Source organism: Mandrillus leucophaeus, unplaced genomic scaffold (genome assembly GCF_000951045.1).
Source record: "Mandrillus leucophaeus isolate KB7577 unplaced genomic scaffold, Mleu.le_1.0 Scaffold13, whole genome shotgun sequence".
NCBI lineage: Eukaryota > Metazoa > Chordata > Mammalia > Primates > Cercopithecidae > Mandrillus > Mandrillus leucophaeus.
The window spans coordinates 5,453,839-5,480,676 of NW_012101254.1; the positions used below are offsets into that span (position 1 = coordinate 5,453,839).

General features: G+C 51.9%; 1 protein-coding gene across 1 annotated transcript in view; it reads left to right on the forward strand.

Moving 5' to 3' along the window:
• Positions 1–26,838, forward strand: part of OTOF (otoferlin) — a 122,223-nt gene that overhangs the window by 63,411 nt on the left and 31,974 nt on the right. The window contains exons 6-16 of the mRNA XM_011972734.1: positions 3,359–3,432; positions 4,800–4,926; positions 5,408–5,462; positions 12,177–12,308; positions 17,500–17,562; positions 17,948–18,032; positions 22,750–22,909; positions 23,729–23,915; positions 24,385–24,571; positions 25,942–26,165; positions 26,641–26,749. Coding sequence (XP_011828124.1) covers positions 3,359–3,432; positions 4,800–4,926; positions 5,408–5,462; positions 12,177–12,308; positions 17,500–17,562; positions 17,948–18,032; positions 22,750–22,909; positions 23,729–23,915; positions 24,385–24,571; positions 25,942–26,165; positions 26,641–26,749 — 1,403 coding nt within the window. The remainder of the gene's footprint in view (positions 1–3,358; positions 3,433–4,799; positions 4,927–5,407; positions 5,463–12,176; positions 12,309–17,499; positions 17,563–17,947; positions 18,033–22,749; positions 22,910–23,728; positions 23,916–24,384; positions 24,572–25,941; positions 26,166–26,640; positions 26,750–26,838) is intronic.

A 26,838-nucleotide genomic window follows, 5' to 3' on the forward strand; every position in this document is an offset into this window, starting at 1 on the left:
GAATTCTGGAAATTACATCCTTCACTACACATTTCTGCATTTTTAACAAAGGGACAAAGACAATATCCTTTTGAGATATTCCCAGGCACACAGGAGTGCTACCAGTACTACCACTTCAGAGGGCTAAAATTTTGCAGGGTTGGAAGGGAGAGATTTCTCCTTTGAATTGCTTTAAGGTGTGGTAGAAATAGTTGGACAAGTATAGTTTCTGTTTGTGTGTTTGTTTGAGACAGAGTCTCACTCTGTCGCCCAGGCTGGAGTGCAGTGGTGCGATCTTGGCTCACTGCAACCTCCACCTCCTGGGTTCAAGCGATTCTCCTGCCTCAACCTCCCGAGTAACTGGGATTACAGGCATGCACCACCACGCCCAGCTAATTTTAGTAGAGACAGGGTTTCACCATGTTGATCAGGCTAGTCTCGAACTCCCGACCTCAAATGATCCACCTGCCTCGGCCTCCCAAAGTGCTGGGATTACAGGTGTGAGCCACCGCACCGGACCAGGACAAGTATAGTTTTTTAAAGCCTCAATCATTTCTTTCAAATCTGTTTGTGTTAAGGAATAAAGTGACCTTCAAATTCAAGGGCCATAAGTGCCCCAGGGATGCCTCAGGTCCTTTTCCACCTGGGTGAGTCCATGGGACCAGCCTCTGAAAGCCACCATTTCCTGCTACCTTGCACTCCCCCTGGGCCTCAGGCAGCAGGGCCAGATCCCATCCCAGCAGGCTGGGCAGCCGGCTTCTCCAGGCAGGGCCTGCTTCTGACCTGCCATCTCAGAGCACTTCCCCTCTGGGGAAGTGGGGAAGGGGAAGGGGAGAGAGAAGTCTGTGGCTGGAGCAGGCTAAAATGGCAAAGGGTAACTATGTAGGTCACACATGGGGAAGGGCTGGGGACTCCAAGAATAACACAGCCCAGGAATGGCCAAGAAGTAATGGTACAAAGTCAAACGCTGAGCCCTGCAGAAGACTCCTGGGTAATTCAGGAGAGACACAGTTGAGCAGCAAGCCTGGGCAGAAAGCCCTGAGACAGGAAGTGACCCGCGAGGAGGCCCACAGAAACCACACTTCTGAGGCTGGGCCTGTGGCAGGACAGCCAGCACTCCTGCCCTTGGGGCCACCAGGTGGGGAGAAATCCCACAGGATGCTTCAGGGCAAGCCAGCCAGGGTGGTCCTTTCCCCACCATCACACGATTATTTCTGGTGGGTTCATTGTTCTGTTCAATGTTATGTCACCAGCAATTTAACATGCACAGCCGCCCCTTCCCAAATGTGTGTGTGTTCAGATTCTTTTTGAATGAGCCCCTTCTTTGTAAACATGGGTGTGATCCATGAGATGCCACAGATGACAGCATCCTGATCTGTAAACTATGCCGGCACACAGATCATACCTGTATCTACGGGTGCCAGCCCTGGGGCCTTTTAACTAAAATCCCAAATGGTCAGGATGGGATGGGATTCATGCCCATGGAAAAGTGCAGTCCTACGGCATCGAGGCAAAGGACCCGAGATGCAGTGAAAATATTCCTGGCCTAGAACACAGGAGCTTTCTGTTTCAATCCCAGTTCTGCCACTCACCATGTGACCTTGTGATTATTTTCACCTCTCTGAGCCTCAGTCTTTTTATTGGTTGAATGAGGAGAAGCAAGTGGCCCTCAGAGGATTGCAGGAAGATGAGATGAGCAGACATCTGCAGACATTGCAGACATCTGGAAAGGCCTTTGGCCCTCTGTAGTCTGTGTTTGGCCATTTTGTGTGTGTGTGTGTGTGTGTGTGTGTGTGTGTGTGTGTGTGTGTGTGTATAACTCACCTCCCCCCATCAGAAAGGAGGAAGCTTTTAAAAATAATTCCAAAGGCATCAGCTTTGATTTTAGAGCCTCTTTCTTTCCCTTTCTTCCCATTGTCGTATTGCAGACGGTATGCTACTGAAGAGTGCAGACACATCAGCCTTCTTCCATTCCTTTTTAGGAATTCAAGAACATGCTAATGTTCTCTAGATTGTGAGCTACTGCCACGTGAAAAGGGTGATTCTCAATTGCTCCCTCACTGGGATATGAACGTGCTTTGTCTTGAATATGAACAGTAAAGAAAGGGCCTAGGGTTGGGATAGGGCCAGGTTTGGGGAATAAGATTGGCTCCACCATCCTGAGGAGAGGGGCTTGAGGTTTCTAGGTCATCTGCCTGAGGACAGAAAGGTTTTCCCCAATCTCTCATTGCCCAGCATAAAGAACAAGGATCTGGGGTCTTAGAAACCATAGTCAAGCCTCCACAGGGAGATGTGTGACCCAAAAAGGGTGGACTCTGCCGTAAGTGAGCTCCAGGTTGGAGCCTGCACCTGGCCCCACCTGGCCTACAGGATGATGGGGCCACACCCAGGAGGAGGGAGAATGGGAAGTGGAGGGAGTCAGGTATCCACTCATGCAATATGGATGGGGTAATGGAACACTGCACTTTACCCCCTGCTGATCCTGCTCCTGGTGCTTCCTAGCGCCAGGAACCACAGGCTCTGCTGCAGGGACATCACTGAAGGGCAGTGAGGACCCCTGCCCCTTTTCCTCAGCCCCCCCGACTGCAAGGCCCTTCGCCTGGGGGCACAAAGCCACAGCAAGCCAGAGGAAGAGGTAGGAACTATGGAGCCTGCCATAAGTTCCTGGGGTTGGGGGAAAGGGGAATTCGGCAGTGAGAGGGGACAGGTAGAAGGGGCAAAAGCCAAGACTGAAGATAGATGGGAAAGGGCCTATCTCCCCCTTTTTCTTGGGGACCAAGGAACATCCCAGAACACGGAGAGGTTGGAGAAAGGCAAGTCAGGCTTTGAGCACCGAGGCCATCTGAGAACTGAACAGCTCGTTTCAACCACATCTCCCATCTCCTCATCGGCCTCTGTCCCTGAGTCCTCTCTGGTCCCTGCCCCACTGTTCAGATGCTCTGTTTCCGGTCCTCGGGCTTTCTCTCCAACCAGCTGAGCCAGGGAAGATGAGCGTGGGGACATTGGCAGGGCTCGGAGCTCTGAGACTAGACTGAGGGGCTGGGATCAGACTGAAAAGACCAAGACCCAGAGGAGCTCCAGTTAAAACGGCTCTTCCCGACTCAAGGCCACGTTCCCTGCTTGCTGGGGACCCCATCCCTCTCCTCTGTGTGTGAAAGGATGGCAAAGGGGGAAGTAGAGGGGTCTCTCTCTGCCCTCATTCCCCCTCATGGCTCCCAATTTGGGAAGACAGATCCCGACCTATTTCGGGACCAGTAGGTGAGGGGCCGGGTCCATCTCCCTTCTCTGATACGTTCTCTCATGTTTGGCTCTTCTGTGTTTGTGTGTTTTCCTCCACGCGTCCCTCTCCCTGCACCTCATTCTGGCGGCCCCCTCACAGAGCCGGGAGGAGCGTGTTCTCCGCCATGAAGCTCGGCAAAAACAGGTCCCACAAGGAGGAGACCCAAAGACCAGGTAGGACAGGCGCCGCGTCCCCGCGTCAGCCCCGCGCCTCGCGGCGCCCTCACGCCGCTTGCCAGCCCCTGCCCAGCTGCCAAAAGGTCCTCCTGGGATTGGTCGTCCAGAGCCATCTGGGAGGGGCCTGGACTCTCATTGGCTGACCCAGGGCCAGGCCCCGCCCAGTGAGGCGAGGCCCTCTAGGAAGGGGACGCCCTGGGGCTGAGGGAGGGAAACGGGCCGCGCCCTCTGTCTATTGGGCCTGGTTACAAAGCTCCTCCCGCCCTCGTTGCTCCGGGTTCTTTCTTCTTCACACAGAAGCCCAGAGTTTTAATTAGAGCAGAGAATATCCATCAAGAAACGCTGTTTGGCCAACTCCCTATTTCTGGGGGGAAATCGGCGTCCCACTAGTGCAGGGTTGGCGGCAGGCCTCGCCAGCGCGCTCTCATCAGGCTGCAGCCTGGCCTTAGGGGAGGTCCTGGGGGCGCTGGAGGGCGCAGCAGGGCGGAGCTTGGGAGGCTGGAGCAGCAGGTGGCACTGGGCCCTCTCAGAGCAGCGGCTGGAGAGGGGAAGACAGGCAGGGAGGCCTGGAGGAAGACAAGGGGAGAAATGGAGAGGACACGGGAGCTGGGAGGGGACCGTCTTCTCCATCACGGGCCCACCATCGGGGCTCCCGGCTGCCCTCCCCCAGCATCCCCTCTGTGGCCCAATGGCCCTCAGGCTCTCTCCCCCACCCTGTTGCCCCCATGCCAATACCAGCTGTGCCCTTCACCTTCTTAAATGGAGAGAGTACAGCTGCTGGCTGAGGACCAAACCCAGTATCCTCGGGTGGCTTTTCGGAATCTACATGTCTGCATCTCATTAGATGAATACCAGTGCATTCGGTTCTGAATGCCATCAGCTATTTGATATGGATTAAGTTACTTCCTAAGCCTTCGTTTCCGTACCTGTGACATGAGAATAATGCCCATCTTGGCAGGGCACAGCTCTAAGGACTAGAGATACTCATGTAAAGTCCTGGTGTTGTGCCTGGAACAGAGTATCCACCCAGTAAATGGTAGCTATTTATTGAGAGGTGCAAAAGTATGGATTCTTTATTCCCTACCTTCATCCACAAGGGATATTCAGTGCCTAAGTAAGTACAATGCAATAAAAGAGCATTCAATTAAAATAAAAAGGCAAGACCAGACATAATATCCGTTCAAATCCAAGATCGGGATTAGGTAGAAAAACATTGCAGTTATTCAGGCCATAACATTCTAAGCAGTAGCAACTAAGTAAACCTCGAATTTAACTCTCAGCTTTCTGGATGCCAGAGTAAAAGGAGAAACAGTCACTATCTCACCATCAGTCAGCCCACCTAACCAGTCTTTCATCTTCCCCAGATGAACCAGCAGTGCTGGAGATGGAAGACCTTGACCATCTGGCCATTCGGCTAGGGGATGGACTGGATCCCGACTCGGTGTCTCTAGCCTCAGTCACAGCTCTCACCACTAATGTCTCCAACAAGCGGTGAGTGGATGGGAGCCCCACAACCCCAACTGCCCCCACCCTGTCAGGCAGGACCTTGCTATGATTGAAATTTGGGTAGGGAAGAATCAGGGCCCATGGACAGCTTCTTCCTAACCTAATCTTACCCTTTTCTGCTTTTTCTTGGGTGTTTCTCTCACCTCTCTCCCTGCAAAAGCAGAGCAAAGCAGGCCTTTTCTCAGGTCTTTGAATACCTCCCAGCCCAAGGAAGCCACAGACCTGCCCACCCCATATTTGAAGCTATTGACCCCACGTCTGTCTCCCTGTTACTTCTGCCTTTGATTAGTTCTCTGTGTCGAGTCCTCTGAAGGCAACTAATCCCCACTATTCTTGGCAGTGCTTGAGTGTTTAAAGACCACGATTCTGTCCCTCTGCCCACTCCCAGGTCTAACCACTGCCCATGCCCTCCTCCCCCACAAGCAGTCCCCATACACCAGGCCTGATGATACATTCTGTTCCTCAGATCTAAGCCAGACATTAAGATGGAGCCAAGTGCTGGGCGGCCCATGGATTACCAGGTAGGTGGGCACCTGGAGGCCTCATGTCTTTCAGACTCTGCTTTACTGGGGGATTCTAGCTGGATGTGCATTATCCAATATATTGAGGCATGGATCCAGGGGTCATAGAGAACCACAAGCTGAATATGTTTCCAAAGTAAGCTTGTTCCTGGGAGGCATTCCTAGAAATACCATCAGTAGAGAGATACAAACCCAAAGAAAAGCTTGAGAACTCTGCCTATGCTAATCAAAGCCCTTCCAGTATTTCATGTTCAGCATTGGACTTCATAAAGTGAGAAGCACCTAGAAAAACCATAAAGAGACCAAGGAGAATTACAAAGAAAAAGTATTCAAAGTGTTAAAATAAGGGCCTTGGAAGAAAGTTTTCCTGGAATGATTTTTAAATTGTTGTTTTGTATTATTTGATTGCTGGAAGTAATGTCGATTCTGGTTATCTCTGGATGGTGAGAATGTGAGTGATTTTTTGTTCTTCTTTTTGCTTCTCTGTATTTTATGAGATTAACACAACTTTTTTATTTGTGTGCTTCTAAGACTGGAGACAAAAGACTGAGACAAAGAGACAAAGAGAGGTTGACAGCTAGCTGTGAGAATGTGAATGTGGCCAACAGTGCAGGCAGGACAGGTGATGAGCATATCTGGTGGCTGCTGGGACACCATCTCTCAGGAAAGGCCCAGGGACCCTCCATTGCTCCAGACCCTCCCTTGGAGGCTAACAAGACTCAGCTGTAAATCAGAAGACTGCTGGGTATTGCTACCATTGAGTGAGAATGCTGGCTGCTCAGAGGGGACAGGGCTTGCAAGAGATCTCACCTGGCTGCCACTGCACTTCTGTCCTAGATATGCTCTGTCTGGGTATCAGCACCAGGCCCCAGAATCTGAGTGAGCCCCGTCTACCAGAGTTTTATCTTTGATACCTAGTTCCCAGACCCCATGCACACCAACCCTTCTTTACAGAGAACCCCACCTCCCCTCACTCAGGTGATGAAAGAAAGGATAAGACGGCACTTTTCTATGTAAAAGATACATCTGGCCGTTTTCTCCAGAATATACCTCATCTCCCTTCATCTTTGTTTTAGTTAGTTTCCACCTACTCAGCACCTGTCTTCCCAGGTGCCTGAAAAACAGCCACAGGCAATGTCAAGTGAACCTGCCCCTATGGTTTTAAACAACTTTAAGCCATTGGGTTCCTTAGAGGTTTGAGAATTCTGGCCCCCTCACCTCTGCCAAAACCCAAAACACAAAGTGTCCTGAGACTTCCAAAGGCTTTTCCAAGGGATTACGTTCAGGGTTTTGTTTCTCTGTGTGCCGAGAACAGGAAATTTCCCAAGAACAAAGACCCCAACTCAGAGATGATGTCACTGGCCTGAGAGGTAAGGGCACATCAAAAATACAGTCATTATTGTTCATGAAACTTATTTTCGAAGGTTTATGCTATGCCAGGCACTGTGCTAGGAGCCATAAATGTGTTTCCATTGAAGTTAATGTAATTCTTCAACCACCCAAATATACGTGTTACTGCATTTTATAGGTAAGAAAGTGAGGCCCCAGGAAGGTCAGGAGCTTGTCCCAGGTCCTTGCCACATTTAGCCAAGGCTAGAGCCAGGGTTCAAGGCCAGGGGTATCTGGCCACAGCCATCAGAACAATTGACTTCTCTATATCAAGCCTTCTAGACAGCTGCTCCCTTCGGGTACCTGGTTCATCTTCATCTTGCTACTTAGTGCTTGTTTTCCAAATCTTTTCAAACTGCTTCCCACCAGAGATTTTTATTAACTGAACCAAACATTGTCCCCTCCAAAGACTTTTTAAACCGAACTGAACAAAACAGTTGTTGTATTTAACCTGGTAGCACAGTGTTTCCTGACAAGTTCATTCACAGCTCCCCTTGCAAACATTTGAGAGAGAGCTATGAGGATGCAAATGTGAAATTATTTTCACTTCCAATACATACAATGTATAATGCAGTAAAACCAGGCCGGGCACGGTGGTTCATGCCTGTAATCCCAGCACTTTTAGAGGCCGAGACGGGTGGATTGCATGAGGCCAGGAGTTCAAGACCAGCCTGGCCAACACGGTGAAACCCCGTCTCTACTAAAAATACAAAAATTAGCCAGTCATGATGGCGCATACCTGTAATCTCAGCTACTTGGGAGGCTGAGGCAGGAGAATCGCTTGAACCCGGGAGGTGGAGGTTGCAGTGAGTCAAGACTGCACTACTGTACTCCAGCCTAGGTGACAGAGGGAGACCCTGCCTGTCTCAAAAGAAAATTATAAATAAATAATAAAAAGCAATAAAACCAGATGCAACTTCAGTCTCTTGGAGACTTTGGGTTTGATGAGTTATAAAGACCTCAGGAAGGACATCTCATTGGTGAGAGGAGGGGAGACTTAGCTGAACTCAGCTCCAGGAAGGGTTGTGAGGGTTCAGGACCATTCTAAAGGTTATGGCACTGAAAGAAGCCTGGAGATAAAAGGACTATGGCATTCCCATGCTCCTTGTTTCTTCCATTTAGAATGCATGTCACATGTAAACTCTTTCCTGATTATTGCCATCTCCAAGGCAAGAAACCACAGTCATCCCCTGTGAATGTGCAGTTTCCCCACCAGAGTGAGCAATGCTTGGCACTTGACAGACATGTTCTTGGTGGGTCAAGGGGTCTTGAGTCTCTTCATTATCCTCTCTTCCTGGCACCAAGACTTAATACATTGTCACCCAACATCTCTCCAGTTTTCACCTCCATTTCATGCCCCTGCCACTGACCTGAGGTCCCCAGCCTCAATTGCATGCTTATACCCACTTTCTACCTGGTCTCTCTGCCCCCATATTGCCTCCTCCCCTCCAACCTGTATGCCAGCACTGGAGCAATCTTCTGAAAATGCAAATCTGATCATGTCACATCTCTGCCACCTGGAAAAGTGGGGAGTGGGTAACGGATGTTGCAGAAGGGCAGTACTAAAGGGCACACCAACTCTCATCTCTAGCTCCTGGCGGATGTTCTTGAAGCTGGATCAGGTCCCTAGGAAGCAGGCCGCAAAGCATCATTACTCTTGGGTTTCCCCAGGACAGGGGTATAGATTTACCACTCAGCATTATTCCTTGTGATCGCTTTCATCAAGCCACTGGGGAGTATGTCCCTTATCTTGAAAGGAGATGGTGGAATAGTCAGCTGGTCAGTTGGTCCCAGCTGTGGCTCCATTTGCCTCTTCATCTTCCACCCTGGGAAAATAGAGTCCTCTGCTGATGACTGGAGAGAAGGATGGCCAAGCCCCTCCCCCAGAACCCTGGAGAATGACCAGCTGTTTTTTATTTTTTATTTCAAAAGCATCATTTCCCCTTCCTAGGGCCCCAGGCGGGGTGGGAGGCAGCAGGAATGGCATTCCCCTTCCCCCAACACCATGCACGTGGTGGTCTTTCTCAGCGCCCTCAGCTTCCTCTCGGGGCTGCCCCTCAACCAGCAATGAGCACCCTCTGGAGCTTCTCTTCCCTCCATTGCTCCTTCAAGTTTCTGCCCACCTCCCCCTCCACCCTCCGCCTCTACTGCCGGAGCTTCTGTCCAGGTTGTCACCTTCACTGATTCTGCTCCATGGAGGAAGGGAGATATGTATGAGTCCTGAAATGGGGGACAGGGACAAGTAGCCTATCCTATGGCCATGCCTCGAGATGGAAAACATAAAACTTAACCATTCTCTTGGCAGTGGGAAGGAGGCTTGCCACTGGCTTATCTTCGGCAGATGCCAAAACTGCGTCTGTCCGCTTCCCAGTCTTGAGTTATAGAAAGCCTTTTTTATTGTTGGTGGGGGTATGAGTTGCGGAAAAATTCATAGGGTTTTTAAAAATCTTTGGCAAAAAAAGTGATCGTGGAAGTTAAAACTCTATAAACTAGTGTGCAAAGGAGGACTTCTAGTGTCTGTTTGCTCTCTTCACAGTAAACTTCTCAGAGCTAAGTTAACTAGTCCTATTTCCTTTTTATCTCCCTGAAGGAGTGGTGAATATTGAACTTCTGTGAAGCTCCAGATTCTAAGCTTTTACTTCTGTCCCTTTGGCACTTCACGTTCAAAACAGAAATGTTTGCTTCCTAGTTCAAGTGTCACTTCATTTGTAAATATCCCATTTCCTGGCAATGTTCTCATTAATATCGGAATTTCTATTTCCTTAACCTGATTACTTCCGATGTGTAGATTTTTCGTTGCCCTCAGGATATGTTTCAGACTTTGATGGATACTGGATGATCATTTTAGTGGTTATTCTTTTTCATGAAAAGGGAAGATAATTCTCTCGAGTAAAGTTGTGTTTAGAAGTTGCATCAAAGCACAACTAAAACATGAAATCTCCAAGAAGACAGGCATGAAGAGCAGCCTTCAGAGTCTCATTAGAAAAATGTGCTGGGCGCGGTGGCTCACGCCTGTAATCCCAGCACTTTGGGAGGCCGAGGCAGGTGGATCACGAGGATAGATTGAGACCATCCTGGCCAACACGGTGAAACCCCATCTCTACTAAAACTACAAAAATACGCCATGCAATGGCAGGCACCTATAATCCCAGTTACGTGGGAGGCTGAGCCTGGAGAATAGCTTGAACCCGGGAGGTGGAGGTTCAGTGAGCCTAGATCGTGCCACTGCACTCCAGCCTGGGCAACAGAGTGAGACTGTCTCCAAAAAAATAAAAAGAAGAAGAATGTACTGAGGTCCACACTTATTCTAGCTGGGGAAAGACTTTTCTGTTAAAACACACGTTTGAGAGAGGCAAGTGAATCAACCATTCTAAGTATCATGCACAGCCTCACCTACTTGAGAGATCACCCGCTTAGCTGAAGGGAGATTCTACTGGAGTCACTCACATTTTATAGAGCCTTCTGCCATTGAGGATGCATTTTGACACACATGATCTCATTTAACCTGCACACAACCTTACGGGTAGTTGGTATCTCTGCTAGTAGCTGAATAACACAAGGCTATGTGGTCATTTGCTCTCACACCTGGCAACATCTCAGGTCTAGGGTTCAATGCCAAGTTCAGCAACCCCCAGTACATGCCTCTATCTATCCTACCATGGCCACCCTGACAGGAACTGACACCTCCAAATCCAAATGAGACCTGGTGGCTTAAAATGAGCGTTCGGGAAAAGTAGTAGTGAAGTCAAAAATTACCAGTACTCTGGCTCTCTCTCTGTCTCTCTCTCTCCTTATATCTTTTTATCTTAAAAAGCCAATAATCGACTGGGTGCAGTGGCTCATGCCTGTAATCCCAGCACTTTGTGAGGCCAAGGCAGGCAGATCACCTGAGGTCAGGAGTTCAAGACCAGCCTGGCCAACATGGTAAAACCCATCTCTACTTAAAAAAAATACAAAAATTAGCCAGGCAGGGTGGCACGTGCTTGTAATCCCAGCTGCTCGGGAGGCTGGGCCAAAAGAATCGCTTGAACCAGGGAGGTGGAAACTGCAGTGAGCCAAGATCACGCCACTACACTCCAGCCTGAGTGACAGAGAGAGACTCACTGTGAAAAAAAAAAAAAAAAAAAAAAAAACGCCATTAATCATTGTGGTAAGCTCCACAAGGAAGAATTTGTTGCAATCCCACCTGTGCCTGGCTCCAGCAGGTTTCCAGGAAACATTTGTTGCAGGAATGAACAACTGAAAAAGGGCTTCCCAGGATATAAGTAAGATTGCAGAGAGCTGGATGCCATGTAAAGGACACAGCAGAGTGCATATACAACATATAATCAGTAGGCTGAAAAAGGCGGCTCAGGCAGGCACCAAAGCCACACTGGCCATTCAAACAAAGAAATTCAGCAAAAGGAGAAGGGGCAGGAATGTGGAAAGGGCGGGCCAAATTCCAGAAACACAAAGACATATCAGAGGCTTGCAGGCTTACATGAGAATTCCTGGAGCAGGAAATTAAATGCAAGTTAATGAACACTTTAAAAGCTTTATTCCTGAGTGCATGAAACCTATGACACGGGTTTGGCAGCTCTTTCTGAAGCAGAGACATCAACGCTAGGGAAGAATGCAGGGTACTTGGTATCACCTAGGAGCTTTAAAAATACAGATGCCAGGCCGGGCACGATGGCTCATGCCTATAATCCAGCACTTTGGGAGGCCGAGGCAGACAGATCACTTGAGGCCAGGAGTTTGAGAACAGCCTGGCCAACATGGCAAAACCCCATCTGTATAAAAAATACAAAAATTAGCCCAGTGTGGTGGTGCACGCCTGTAATCCCAGCTACTCAGGAGGCTGAGGCAGAAGAATCACTTGAACCCAGGAGGCAGAGGTTGTGGTGAGCCAAGATCATGCCACTCCACTCCAGCCTGGGCAACGGAGTGAGACTCTGTCAAAAAACTAAAACTAAAAATAAATAAAAATACAGATGCCTGAGCTGCATGCCCCAGGATTGGATTGGATTGGTCTTGAGGTGGCCTGAGCATCAGGGTTTTTAATGCCTCTTCCTCCCTCCGGCCCAGCAAGTTAAGTCTAGTGAACACTGACTTAGAGGTTAGCCAACTCATACTCCTCTACAAATGAAGACACTGAGGCTTGGAAGGAGAAGGAGCCCAGGATCACCCAGCAGATGAGAGGCGTGGTCAGAGTGGAGTCTGGAGGCCAGCGCTGGCTCCCGGGCCCTCACTCTGACTCTGCTGCCCCAGCCCCTGGACCTTTGCGGAACTGGGCTCCTAGGCTCAGGCAGCTTTCCTTCTGGCTTCCCCTTCTCCTGCCTATAGGTCAGCATCACGGTGATCGAGGCCCGTCAGCTGGTGGGCTTGAACATGGACCCCGTGGTGTGCGTGGAGGTGGGCGACGACAAGAAGTACACGTCCATGAAGGAGTCCACTAACTGCCCCTATTACAACGAGGTCAGTGGCCTTGTGGGGAAAGGAGCCTCTGTAAATGTGGCAGGAGGGTGGGTCCCAGTCCTCCCCAGGAGAAACAGGAGTGGCTGGGAGTCAAGGAGCACACACAGCTACCAGCAGGGGTGACCCACCCTGTTACAACCCCCAGGACACTGACAAACAGAGCCACATCCTCTGAATCCTCTGAACCCCCCAGTCTAGAGCGCAGACTGACACTGGTCTTTGAAGTGTGCACCACCTGGGTGCCCCTGTGCAGACCCCAGCAGTGCCTGTGAAAGAACTGCCCCCACCCCACTCCCCAGGAGGCCTGGTCCCCACTGTTTTCCAGGCCAGAGCCCAAGGACAGGGCTGCCTCCTTTCAACCCATGGCGACATTGGCACCATTAGTAAGCACTTTCTACCAGCCAGGCATGCTCCTAATTGCTTCTGAACTGGACCATCCGAAGTTGTCACTATCAATTTCCTTTTACACAAGGGGACAGTGAGACTTCTGAAGGCAGACCTTGTCCAATCTCACAGTGCCAGCATTGCCGTTGGCATGCTGGTGGGGTTCTGCCCTCTTGGCTCGGTTCCTTCATGGTTGCCTGAACTTCTGTGGGTTTCCCTCCAGAGCACTGGCCTTGACTTTGGGGTGTCAGAGAGAAAACATTTGGTACCCACTCCTATTCTTTCCAGCCATTTGAGGCCACATCAAGGGTGAGGGAGGTCAGAGACCCTCTACTCCAATCTCCCCATCTTACAGAGGAGGATACTGAGGATCCATGTGGAAGGGCCTTGCCCACAATCTCAGAGAGTGTTGCTGATGGAGCAGGGGCCAGGCTGCCCACCCAGCTTCCAGCCCAGGACTTTGGCCACCATCACAAATGTGGCACCTTGGTTCCCAGGCTCCAAACAGGACCCCATCATAATCAGCTCTGGGGAGGGATATGAGAAATACACTCACTCATCCAAACCCAAAGAATGGACTTAGAGGCATGAAGAACAGCGAAAGTGAGACTTCTAATAACGGTCTTGAAAGACGGAGTGTCTGGTAGGCAGGCACACCCGGGGCAGTCACAACATGTAATTTATCTCCTAGCATGCATGTCCCTCCCCCAGTTCCCCATTGGTCGAGTACTATGGGGTTACAATCTTCCCTGACATCGCCTAAGCTTCATTTTCCCCCTTATAAGGTTATACCCGACTCCCCTTCCCCATTTAAGTTTCAATTTCCCAATAACAAAACCTTTTTCCCTTTCATGGGCTGACCTCTCCTCTACATTCTGTTCGCTTATTGTGGCCTAGGTGCATAAGCCATGTGGTTTGTTACATTCGCAGGTTGGATGCCAGTACTTAGACTTATCATGTCTTGAAAATGGGCCATTTAAAATGTTTTCTCACCAGGATGCCCAGGCCTTTCCCAGATGCCTGAGCACACATCAGACTAACCCAGAAGCCACTAGCCTGGGCTCTGCCATCCCTTTCCTGGAGGGTTCCCCAGTCTGTTTCTCCTGGTGGCTCTAGGCAGTGAGGGGTGCCAGGCTGGCCCAAGTAAGGCAGCTGAGTCCCATACCCTGAGGTGGGTGAGGACTGAGGTGTCCCCTGTAGCTTGGGGGAGGGCATTTCTCAGGCCGCTGTGAGAGTCCTTGGACTGTGCACCTGCAGGAAGAAAACCCAGGCCCACCTCTGCCCTTCAGCCCAGGCCTGGCCGAACCCTCCTTTGTGACCACAAATCAACTCTGCTCTCCCAGCTGCTTTCCCACAGGCCCCCAGAGCTGGACAACCTGCTCAGGACCCCTCCGGCCCCAAGGACATTCAGGATTGACATCTCTGGCCTTACGTTAGGACACATCCTGACTGGACAAGCCTCTGCCTAGAAAAGCATCTGTGTCCCCATGACAGGCATGGAGACAGGTCCCCGTGGCCCCTGTGGTTATTCGATAGCAGTGAAGCCACTTTTGTTGACTTAAGGGATCTCCCTCCACCAGGCCCACGCACCTTGGGTTTCATTCAAATTACTTCCTCTTTCCCAAGGGCACAGAGCTGCTCTCCCCACTCTGTGGCTCCTCCAGAAAATTCCCACTCACCTGGCAGAGCCCAGCTCAAATGTTCTTACTACTGAGCAGCCTTGCCTCCTGTGTCTGGGTCAGAGGTCAGCACTCCCCTTTCTCTGCAGTGTTAATGTCCCAGAATTGAGGCTGGTCCTCTGTGTCTCTGTCCTCCTGGTGGACTGGAGGCTCCCCATCTCCTGCCTCGCTGTATTTGTTCAGAGCCAGGCATGTACTCGGAGGGGTTCAGTAACACTCACCCAAAGGAAGGCACAAACATCCACGGAGCATCTGCCGCACGCCAGACGGTGGCACGTGGGGCAAGATGGAGGCTGCTGAGATGAAGGAGGCACAGTTTCTACCCTGCACAGGTCCCTTCCTCGTTTCAGCCTAGAATCTTTCTAAATTCCCTATTTATATCCTCTAAGACTATTCATTCTGCTCATCTTCAGACGATTTTAAATGTGTCTCTGATCACATTTTTGTTCTTTTTCACAAACCTAAATAGCTCTGATTTTGTTTCTGTTTCCTCTAAACCAGGGTTTCTCAAACTCAGCACTGTGGATATCTTGGACTGGATAATTGTGGTGGGATTGTCCTGTGCTGTGTAGGATGCGAGCAGCATCCCTGGCCTCTACCCAGTAGATGCCAATAACAACTCCCCTTAGTTACAGCAACCAAGACTGTTTCCAGACATGCCAAATGTCCCCCGAAATCGCCCCCAGTTGAGACCACCATTCTAAACTATCTTGCTATGATTCCTTCCAGCCCCAAATCAGCCTTTCCAGCCCCAAAGCTTTCTTTCCCTTTTCTTATCTTTCTATGCCACATTCCTTTTCAATGAAGGGCATCCTCCTCGTCGTGGGAATGTATTATTTCTGACTAATTATCTGAGCTGGCAGGAACCTTCCTTTGGCTCCATTAAAACAACAGAGGGAGGTGGGAGCAATCAACATGACTTAGCAGGTATCTAAGCTATTACCAAAGGAAAATATGCTCAGGAATTACCAGGAATTTGATTGCAGACAGCTCAGAGAGTTCGGGATTCTGGCCCTAGCTCAGCTAGCTCGCTCCCCTGGGGCTGGCACAGCTGTGGGCACCTGGCCTGATCACCCTGCCTGGCCCTGAGCCTACCTGTGTGCAGGGAAGCTCACAACCTTTGCCCTTCCAGAACAAGCTGGCCATTCACAAACCAGACTAAGGCTCCTTTTCTGTGTGTCCTGTGTGTGCATCAGGCCCCGCCCTGGGCATCTTGGGAGTGCCGCCATCTTCCCTCCTGCCAAAAATCCACCTCTCCCCTTTGCCTTGGATCCTTCTCTTTCTACAGCTCAAAGAACCTGGCATTGCACAGCCCAACTCTGTCTTTGTTTTTATTCCAGCCCCTTCTCCTTTGCCTGTAAGGTGTTCTACTCCAGCATATGCTAAGTACAACCATGAAGACCCATGTGTGCTCAAGGGCAAGAACTAGGAGTCTGTCACCTCTCTCTGGGCCTTTCCTCATTCCCACACACCTCTCCAGTGACCTCCTTTTTCCCTCCTCCCCTCCACAGTCAGACCACTTGGCTTGTTCTCACTTCCTCCCCGCAGTCACTCCTCAGTCTCTGCAGGGTTTCTGCCTCTAGATGTCATTGACACTGCTCTCCTCAAGGTCACCAAGGACCTTGCTGTTTCTGAGTATAATGTCCATGTCTTCCTCCTCTCCCTTGATCACCCAGTTTCTTTCATCCCACTGCCTGCTGCTCCTCTTGGGGGCCCCTCACCCCACTCTCCTGCTTCCCCTGTCTCTCCAGTTCCATCTCCCTGGCCTGACTTCTTGGCTGAAAGGCCATGGCCTCTTGGAGCCCTGACCTGGGCCTACTTCCCCTCCCATGCTCTCCCCAGGTACCTCCTCCATCCCTAAGGTGTCAGTTACCATCTTGTGCTGATTTCCAAATCCATATCCCCACCCGCCTCCCCAGAGCTTCAGAACCTTGGCCAGCACACCCCGGGCCTGTTAGTGTCGCGCACAGCCTGTTTACCGTGTGCTTACCGTGGGTGCACACCTGGGTTAAAGATTTCACCAGGTTGTCTCATTGCAACTTCACAACCACACCTTGAAGACCGCATGTGAATGGCACCCCTGGAGCAGTTCAGCACGACAGCCCTGGATCATATCTCCACATTCATAGTATAATAGGTAAACTGAGGCTCAGGCAAGAAAGTGATTGGCCCAGCAGTAACAGCCAGGTGGGGCTGGCTCTGAAGCTTTACCCTCAGTGCTCAAGGGCCAGCCCCCCGCAGCCAGGAGCACGTTCTCTTCGAACATTTACCCTAAGCACGTTGGAAACATTTCTCCTTTCTTCTCCTTTCTCCCCCACCACAGTTCACCAAAGCAGCAGCCCCTCTACTTACTGCCCCACACCCTCATCCTCAGCGCCTGCACACCCAGGCCAGGGGAAGAGATGGGGACTGCAAATGCGCATGGCAGCCCACAACACCAAAGGACAGTGCACGCCCATGGCATTTCACAGGGACTGCCAACTAAGTGCTTTGGCACACCATGGTTCATCTGCTCTGAGGCTTGCGTTATTTTACAGCTTCACCTCTCTGAATTTGGGATGTGTCTCCTAGGCAGCCTTGTGGCTTCATGGCAATGTCCATGTGGCCTGTTAAACCGTAGTATATCTTACAGCCAGTAGCCACTTTAGATTTGGTAAATTATGTTACATTGTCTCATCAGAGCCTCATAACAAGACTCTGAGGTGGGTGTCATTATTCCCATTTCACAGCGCAAGAAACTGAGGTTCAGAGAATGTGTTGCTCAAGGCCACACAGCTAGGAAGGTGCAGAGCGGGGACTAGAACCCAGGTCTCCTCGCTCCCTGGCCCTGTGCCCCTTCTGAGCACAGTACAAGGGCATAGGCTCTTCCACCTACTGTTCCCAGTTCCTTCCCCACCCCACACTAGCCAGCACCAGCTCCACCTAGGGGATGGGGCTCTGCTTCCTACCACCCACTACCAGGGTCAATCAGGATCAGACGAGTTGCCTCTGCTGCTCCTCTGAACTTTGGGGCTCAGGGCAAATGGCTGGGGTGCAGACAGGCACTGCGAGGAGGGAGGGGCCCAGCACTGCCTAGGCTGTTGCTGCTGCCCACAGTGACAGCAGGCCCGGATCCTTCCCCTCTCCAGTACTTCGTCTTCGACTTCCATGTCTCTCCTGATGTCATGTTCGACAAGATCATCAAGATTTCGGTGAGTGGGGAGCAGCCTCTGGCAGGCAGGACCACTCCCTCAAATTGCACCTTTGTGCACACTTGAGAGGAGCTCCCTCTGTCTAGACCTGTCATAAAGAGGCAGTGCCATGCCTAGACACATGGCTGAGCAAGTGGGGCACAGGCTGGATTCTGGCCCCTACCCACCCCCTTTCATCCAGTGCCTCTGAATAGTGTATTCGCCCGTACACGGTGGCCAGTGAGAAACTGGCGTGGGCAGGAGGAGCTGATGCTGAGCCTCAGCAAGCCACCCCACTCTGCCAAATGCTCTCCCGCTTCATCATAAAGCTCAGGTCCCACCACTGCCCCGTGGAAGGCCTCACCCTCGCCCGGCCTGACGGGTGGGCTGTGGTTCTGCCTGAAAGGTGATTCACTCCAAGAACCTGCTACGCAGTGGTACCCTGGTGGGCTCCTTCAAAATGGACGTGGGAACCGTGTACTCGCAGCCAGGTGAGTACCTGCGCATGGCCAGTCAGTCGAGGTGTACACGGCTCAGGGAGCATAGTGCACAGGGCCCTTCCCTCTGTGGCAGTTCCTGGGAAAAGCCTGGCAAGGACCACAGTCTGACGACTGTTAGTACACACAGCCATCTGGCCTGCGGAGAAGTGGCGCGCACAGTCTGTACACAAATGCAGTGAGCAACTGCGTACCCAGTCTGGTGGGTTCTCATTCATAATTAGGTCGGTAACTCCGCCCAGAGCCTGGAAGGAGCTCCATCGCACGCTCAGGAGCGCATGGCAGGCTGGCGCATCACTGGCCATAGGCAGGCTGACGGGTAGTGGTAGAGAATGCAGTGAGGGAAACCTGTCACAGCCTGCCGAGGGGCTGTGCCTCCTGGGCTGGCACCCGCTGAGCAGAAAGGAACTCCCTTCCACCCCTCACAGGGCCCTGCCATCCCCTATTACAGTTGAGGCTCAGAGCCAGGGCTTGCCCCAGCTGCACAGCTGGTCAGGGGTGAAGTCAGGCTGCGTGTTCCCAGAGCCTTGCTGAACTCACTATCCAATCTGAATGCGGTGATGCTCTCAATCCAGATGTAGTGTGGTGGCCTCTGAGGGACTCTGGTCTCTGAAAACACTTCTTACAAGAGCCCTAGGCTCTTGGGCAGCCATGTGGGCTCCATGGTGTCCTGTAGGCCAACACCAATGGGGTTGGCAAGGGAACCCCAATGGGTGGCCCAGAGGGCTTGTGAGGTGGGCCAGGCAGAGGAAGTGCCTCAGCCTGCCAGATGACAGCTCACCCCGTGGGCAGGTTAGGGGCCATCCCGTGTCCCTGAAGTGAATGCACTGCTCAGAGTGCTGTAATGACCCCATTAGTCCCTTTGACAATGACAACATAATTTCACCCAATTGTCACATTTGACCCTCACAAAACAGTAATGTAGGCAGCAGCGTTTCTTCCGATTTTGTAAATGAGATAAATGAGGCTAAGAGAAATGAAGGGGCTTGGAGATACCACTAAACTAGTAAGTTGAACAAATTGGTGATCACTTGTGGTCAACCTAAGAGATGTCCGCTGGCACACATTACAACTGTGACTCAGACCAGGGAATCTAAGTCCAATACCAAGATTATACATATAAAAATCACAAGATCATAGAACACTCAAGCTGCCCAAGACCTGAAAAACATCTAGTCCAGCCTCTCTGTGAGGATAAACTGAAGCCCAGGGTGTTGAAGGGGTTTGCCCACCATCTAGGAGTAGCACCCCTGTCTCCAGCTCCCAGACCAGTACCTTTGCCACCACCCCACACATGCCATGGCCCTCAGCAGAGGGCAGCCCTGCTGACCGTCAGTGCTGTGGGGAGCAGGGAAGAGTCGGCCTCCTGCCATGTTGCTTCCCTGGAAGCATGCATAGCTGTGGACCACTTGCGTGGAATGACTGGCATCCCTGAGGATGAGCTCCTCCCAGGGCTGAGCAGTGGTCCTGGTACCATTGGCGGGCCTGAGGCCAAGAGCCAAGAGAGAGTCAGGGGGTGGAGAAAAAGGCAGAGGTTAATCTAATATGGACCTCTGGGCTTCTGGGTAGTAAAGTCCTGGTGAGGAAACCACCAGGGCATCAGTAAGTACCAGACATTGGGCTAAGCTCACTGTCCCAGCAGGACTCACCCTCACAACCCCATGTAGGCATCATTCCCATTTCACCATAAGGAAACTGAGGCTCAGCAGGCTTAAAGAGCTGGTCCAGGGCCACACTGTGAATAAGGAGCAGAAACAGGATGTGGGCCCAGGTCTGGGTGAGACCAAAGCCCAGGTCTCCACTCAGGTAACCCAGCTTGAGATTCGCTGCTCCTGCTGAATCCAGCCCTAAGCCTGGTGCCCTCTCAGGGACAGAAGAGCCTGAAGTCACACGGGTCCTAGAGTTGAGACCCAGTGTCTTTACTCTGATGTCTCCAGTTTGGCTGGGGCTTCTTGATGAGTCCTTGGTTCCAGCCAGGGCACTGTTGGACAGCATGCTCCCAGAGACACTCCTGGGTGCTGCTGGGAAGCTTTGGGTGGTGTCAATATCTCTTGGAACTGGAAGGGGTTTCCCGAGAGACACTCTTCTCACCCTGGCAGGACCACATTTGTCATTTGTACCACCAGATGCAACAGCAGGAAACTGTTTACTCTTTGCTACTCTCTGTTGGGAGTGAGGATGGGCCATACACTCATCCTTATAGATCACAGAGGAAGTCTGGGCCATACACTCATCCTCATAGATCAAAGAGGAAGTTGGGGCCATAGCCGTACACTTATCCTCATAGATCATAGAGGAAGTTGGGGCCATACACTCATCCTCATAGATCATAGAGGAAGTCGGGGCTATACACTCATCCTCATAGATCAAAGAGGAGGTCTGGGATGCAGCAACTCCCCAACTGGGCTAGCCTTGACTGGCAGGTGTCAGCCCCAGGCTGAAGGGAGGTGAAATGATGTTTCAGGCTGGTAAGCATATAGCTCAGGGTCTCATGTGGTCCTTGTATCTCTAGCCTGAGATCACACAGTATTAAGACTAGAAGGGCCTCAGAAGTCATCAGTCAAGTGTTAACCTGATGTAGGGACCCCCACAGCACCATCTCTGATTGGTCATCTAACCTTACTTAGTCCTCCCAGAAATGGGGCACTCACTACCTCTTATTTTAGATATCTTCACTTTCTTTGGGTCATCTCAAAATCTGTTGCCCTGTAACCTTCACCCACTTTCACAGGTCTCTCTTTCAGGACAAAAAGAAAAATAGCCTTTAAATTTGAAGGCAAATTTTACATTCCTCCTGAATCTTATTCTCTTTCCTTTCTAAATGTCCCCAATTCATCTAACCATGCACACCTCTATACATCTACCCCGTATCCATCCATCCACTCACCCACCCATCTACAAATCCATCCACCCACCTGTCCACAGATCCACCCACCCATCCATGTATCCATCCATCCACCCACCCACTCATATATCCATTGGTCTACCCACCCACCCATCCACGAATCCATCCACCCAACCACCCATCCACAGATCCACCCACTCACCCATATATCCATCCATCCACCCACCTACCCATTCATATATCTACCCACCCAGCCATCCACAGATCCATCCACCTACTCACCCATCCACAGATGCACCCACCCATATATCCATCCATCTACACACCCATCCATATATCTACCCACCCACCTGTCCAGATATTAATGGCTCCTTCTATCCAATAATCCATCCACCATCTGTCCATCTATCTGTCAGCCAGCCAGGCAGCTCACCACCCATCCCTCTGCCCATTTCTGCACCCATTTATTGAGCTATCTGTCTATCTCCTCATCCGACACACATCTGCTCTGGCAAGACCTGAAGTTCCTGGGATACCTGGGACATGGCCCCTCCCGGAGGCCTGCCAGCCTGGCTGAGGCTCTCCAGTGACTCCTCATCCATGTGCCTTCCTGCCTTCTTGCCTTGCTTGTCCCTCTCTTCAGACTCTACTGTGGCATTATCTTTTCTGAGACACTGGTGGCCTGGCTATTCTCAGAAAGGCCAACCTCTGCACACAGCCCCTAACATCTCCGGGAGCCCACCAGGGCCACAGGCTTGCAGGACGCAGGCCTGGGCTACAGTAGAAGGTGGAAGAGGAGGGAGTGAAGGAGGGAGTGAAGGAGGGAGGTGCTGAGTCCCAGAGAGTTTGGTGCCCACAGAACATCCTGGGAAGCAGATTCCTAAGGCACAGTGATGCGCTTCCCTGTGCTTGCCCCCTGGGCTTAAAGTAAACCTGAAGGAGCAAATCCTTCCTAAAGTGCCTCCTTCCCTGACATCTGTCCTTCCCTCCACACAGTCGTAGGCCATAGGACACTGGGATGAGACTGCCAGTCCCTGTCTTTAGGAGACTCTCAGTCTAAAATCAGAGACAAACAATGCCCAGATGAGCACAGTGCACAGTGAGATGGGAAATGTGCACAGAGAGCACAGAGAACAAACACCAAAGAGCCCAGGATCAACTCTTCTGAGGAAGTCAGGGAGGGCTGCACGGAGACGAAACTTGAGCAACATGAGTAGAAGTTTACAAATTGAACAGGGAGAGAGAGAGATGGCGGTGGAGAGAGCAGGAATGAGGGCGTTCCAAGCTCAAAGAGCAGCAGATGTAAAGGCATGGAGGTATAAAAGGGCAAATCCGCAATACATGTTCAGCAAGGAGGAACACAAGGCTGGGTGGGCTCAGCAGAGTGAGTCAGGGGGCACTAAATCAGGAGCCCACAGGCCGTGCCTTTTGTCTTTACCCCAACGCACTGGGAAACCCCAGAAGGAGCTGAAGATGGGGAGCAGGAGCGTGAGCCTCTCCACCTGGGAAGGCCCTGTGGGCAGCTGTGTCCTTCACAGCTATGTGAAGGCTAGCTGACTGGGGTGGGGCCATAGAAGAGGCCATAGGCAGAAAGAACCCAATTAGGAGGAGGCTGTCACACTTCCAAGTCACACCACTCATGGGACGTATGTCCATGGCTGGGCCATCCACCCACTGCCCCAGCTCCAGAGGACCTCAGACTCTATCACCCCCTGGACTAGGGACAGGCAGAGCCGTGGTCCCAGGTCTCGGGACTCTAGGGGCCAAGAGAACATTTGGCTCTGCCACACCTTGGCCTCCCCTGAGCACTGGGAGACGCCCTGGGTTGGGGGGTCTGGTGCAGTGCTCCTCCCCTCACCACTGCAGAGCACCAGTTCCATCACAAGTGGGCCATCCTGTCGGACCCCGACGACATCTCCTCGGGGCTGAAGGGCTACGTGAAGTGTGACGTCGCCGTGGTGGGCAAAGGGGACAACATCAAGACGCCCCACAAGGCCAATGAGACCGACGAAGATGACATTGAGGGGTGAGGCCCAGCTACCCCAGCCCCTGGAGTCTGAGCCAGCCCTTCCTTCCCCCAGGGAGTTCCCGATGAGGGTTTGCTCAGAGTACCTGCCACCCATCTCCCTCACCCTACTCTCGCCCACTCTCCCAAACAGCCCCACTCTTCTGAGGCAGGGCAGGGGCAGCGGGTGATGGAGGATGACTGAGAATAACAGTCCTTTGACATCCTTTCTGCCAGTGAGAAATGGGGTGGGAAGAGTCAATGCTGGCAGACCAGAGCCAGCAGCTGCTGGGTCCTGAGTACAGCAGCAGGATAGCGCTGGGAGAGCCACGGTTTCTTCTGGTGTGCCAATTCCAGGCAGCTGATAGCAGCTGTTGAGAAATATTCTGTGACCTTGTCTGGAGTCAGTGGATGAAAGTGCTGGGATCAATGAATCCTGTTTTTGTGAGCTGGAGGAGAGAGAGTGGCTACTATGAAGTTTTTGTTTACGAAACAAAAGATACGACACAGTACTATAAAACACTGATGATAATACTAAGACCATATCCCAATGCACAATCTACAAAGCACTCATGTGTTAGCGTGCTTGAGCCGACCATATACTTGGGAGGTGGGTATTACTACAGCCACCTCAACAGTGATGAAATGGCAGCTCAGTGAGACGGGAGATTTGCCCAGAATTCCACAAGGGGCAAGTTCCATGAATGCAAATGTCTCATCCCAGCCTAGCTCCCCCACCCATCCCTTAGAGACTGCCAGGACCCAGGGGTGTGTAGATGCCAGGACGGGGACTGGGGACCTGGGCCCGACCACAATGGCCCTGGCTGTATGTGCTGGCAGGAACTTGCTGCTCCCCGAGGGGGTGCCCCCCGAACGCCAGTGGGCCCGGTTCTATGTGAAAATTTACCGAGCAGAGGGGCTGCCCCGTATGAACACAAGCCTCATGGCCAATGTAAAGAAGGCTTTCATCGGTGAAAACAAGGACCTCGTGGACCCCTATGTGCAAGTCTTCTTTGCTGGCCAGAAGGTACTGGGGTATGAGGTACAGGAGGCGGGGGCTGGGTGACAGGCATCACAAGTGCAGGCTGATGGGCATGGGGCATGGGGCAGCTGGGCAGGTAAGAAAAGGCTGGAAATCATGTCGGCCAGGGGTGGGCTTAGAGGATCCTCCCTGCCTCCTGGAGTCCTTAGACTGAGAGCTACGCAGGGGGCATGAGAGGGAGGAGAGGTTGGGGGTGTGGGAAGAGTGAAGACAAGTCCACACACAGGCATGCACGCACACATGCACCCACTCACACACGCACGCACACCCACTCACACGCACACATGCACCCACTCACACAGACTCACACAGCCACTCACACACGCACGCACACATGCACCCACTCACGCACGCACACATGCACCCACTCAGACACACACCCACTCACACACGCACACATGCATCCACTCACACACACATGCCACGCCCTCACCCACGCTCCCCCTTCCACCAGGGCAAGACTTCCGTGCAGAAGAGCAGCTATGAGCCCCTGTGGAATGAGCAGGTGGTCTTTACAGACCTCTTTCCCCCACTCTGCAAACGCATGAAGGTGCAGATCCGAGACTCGGACAAGGTCAACGATGTGGCCATCGGCACCCACTTCATTGACCTGCGCAAGATTTCTAATGATGGAGACAAAGGTCAGCAGCAGGAGACTGGGTGTGCTGGGGGGCAGGGAGTGGCCTGAAGGGAAGGAGTAAGTGAGACCCCCTCTCTTCACACCACCACCATCAACTCCGGACCTCAGCCTCACATGTGTTTCCAGGGCCTTGCCAGCAGCCCCTGCCTCAAGGGGAGGGTGTGGATTTGTGGCTCAGGTCGGCTCAGAGCTGGCCTGAGCCCAGCTGATTGGATTTGACAGTTAGTAGTTGTGTGACCTGTTTTCCCATTTTTAAAGTGAAAATAGTAATGATTATATGATATAATAATTATAGTATGAATAGTCATATCATTGCAGTGTATATACTGCATTTGTATATAATTACAGTGTGTATATATGTAATACTTAATAGTAGTGCCTATCTGCAGACTCGCAGGGACTGACCACCTCCTAGGATCCCTGCCCTGTGGTGGGTTCCAAGGACATAGAGTGAGATAAGAATCTATTCCTGGATCAAAGTGCTCACTGTGTATTAAGGAGATAGATGTGCTACCAGATGGTCAAAACATAAGGCAGAAGACACAAAAGGCCACATGTTGTCTGATCCATGTATGTGAAACATCCGGCAAATCCAGAGACAGAAAGTAGATTGCCGGTTTCCAGGTGCTAATGGGAGGGGATTGGGACCAACTGCTAAATAGGTGCAGAGTTTCTTTTGAGGGGGTGGAACTGTTCTGGAATTAGATGATGCTTTTTAACATAGTGAATATACTAAAAACCACTGAAATGTACACTTTAAAATGGCGAATTTTATATCATATGAAGTATATCTAAATTTTTAAAATACTATAAGTGTGTTTTTTAAAAAAGGCAGAATAAAAAGCAAATGAACCAAAAAAGCCGGATCTTGCGACCCCTGTCAGAGTCCTGACAGATCTTAGCCATAAGAGAAGGGACTTGTGCCTAGGAATTGTGAAGGCTTCGTGAGGAAGCAGCATTTCACAGGCACAGATGGACAGGAAGGGAGGGGTCTGCACCAGCAGGGTGACCATGGTGGGACAGAGCTGCAAAAATGGCACAGAACCGAAGGTCATGCTGGGGACTTGGAAGGACTAGCTCTGTCCTACAAATAGACTGTTGGCAAATCCTACTCCAAGTTGCAGGAAGCAGAAAGCTAGACTCTGCTTCCCCACCACTTCCAGCTCAGGCCCCCGCAGGGAAGAAATAGACCCAAGAGAGTACTCCACCCCAGCACAGTATAAGAAGGCTGCCCCACATCTGAATAACACACATGAAGTTCTCAGCTCAGCACGCAGGAGCTGGAGGCCAGGGACCCCCAAAAGAGGCCCCTCTTCCCCAGGGAACCCTGGATGTGATACGGCTCCCTCGTTTTTCTCCCCATTACCACAGGCTTCCTGCCCACACTGGGTCCAGCCTGGGTGAACATGTACGGCTCCACACGTAACTACACGCTGCTGGACGAGCACCAGGACCTGAACGAGGGCCTGGGGGAGGGTGTGTCCTTCCGGGCCCGGCTCCTGCTGGGCCTGGCTGTGGAGATCCTGGACACCTCCAACCCTGAGCTCACCAGCTCCACAGAGGTGCAGGTGGAGCAGGCCACGCCCATCTCGGAGGTGAGACCCCAGGCACTGTGCTGTCCCCCAGGGCGTCCAGTTCAGCCTCCTTCCCCCCAAAACACCTGGGTCCCAGACTTTGGCCTGCTGCTGCCCTGTCTACCGGAGGAGTCAGACCAAAAGATAAGGCTCCTCGCCAGGAAGCAGAGGCCCCCACTCAGCCCCCCAGTAGGACTCTGCCCTCATTCACTGCCTGCCTGTGCTCTATCTCACGACGGCCACCAGGTCTCACGACGGTGCCTCCCCTCCACCCCTCTTCCCAGCCATGGCTGTCCCTGTGGTGTCTGGAGCCAGCCCTGCTTCCATGGATATCCAGGCTGGAGGGCCATCGGGGTGTGGGCTGCCTGGCCCCAAAGCTGGGTGGAATGCCCCCACCATCCACCCCCAGGGCCTGTCTGTGAGATGGAAGGAGGCCTGGCCCCCGACCTTCCACCCCTACTCAAGCTCAGGAATGGTTTGAACTGCCTCCCCACAGAGCTGTGCAGGGAAAATGGAAGAATTCTTTCTCTTTGGAGCCTTCCTGGAGGCCTCAATGATTGACCGGAGAAATGGAGACAAGCCCATCACCTTTGAGGTCACCATAGGTGAGTGCTGGGCCCACAGGGGGCTTCAGGTGTAGGTGAGTGCTGGGCCCACAGGGGGCTTCAGGTCTAGGTGAGTGCTGGGCCCACGG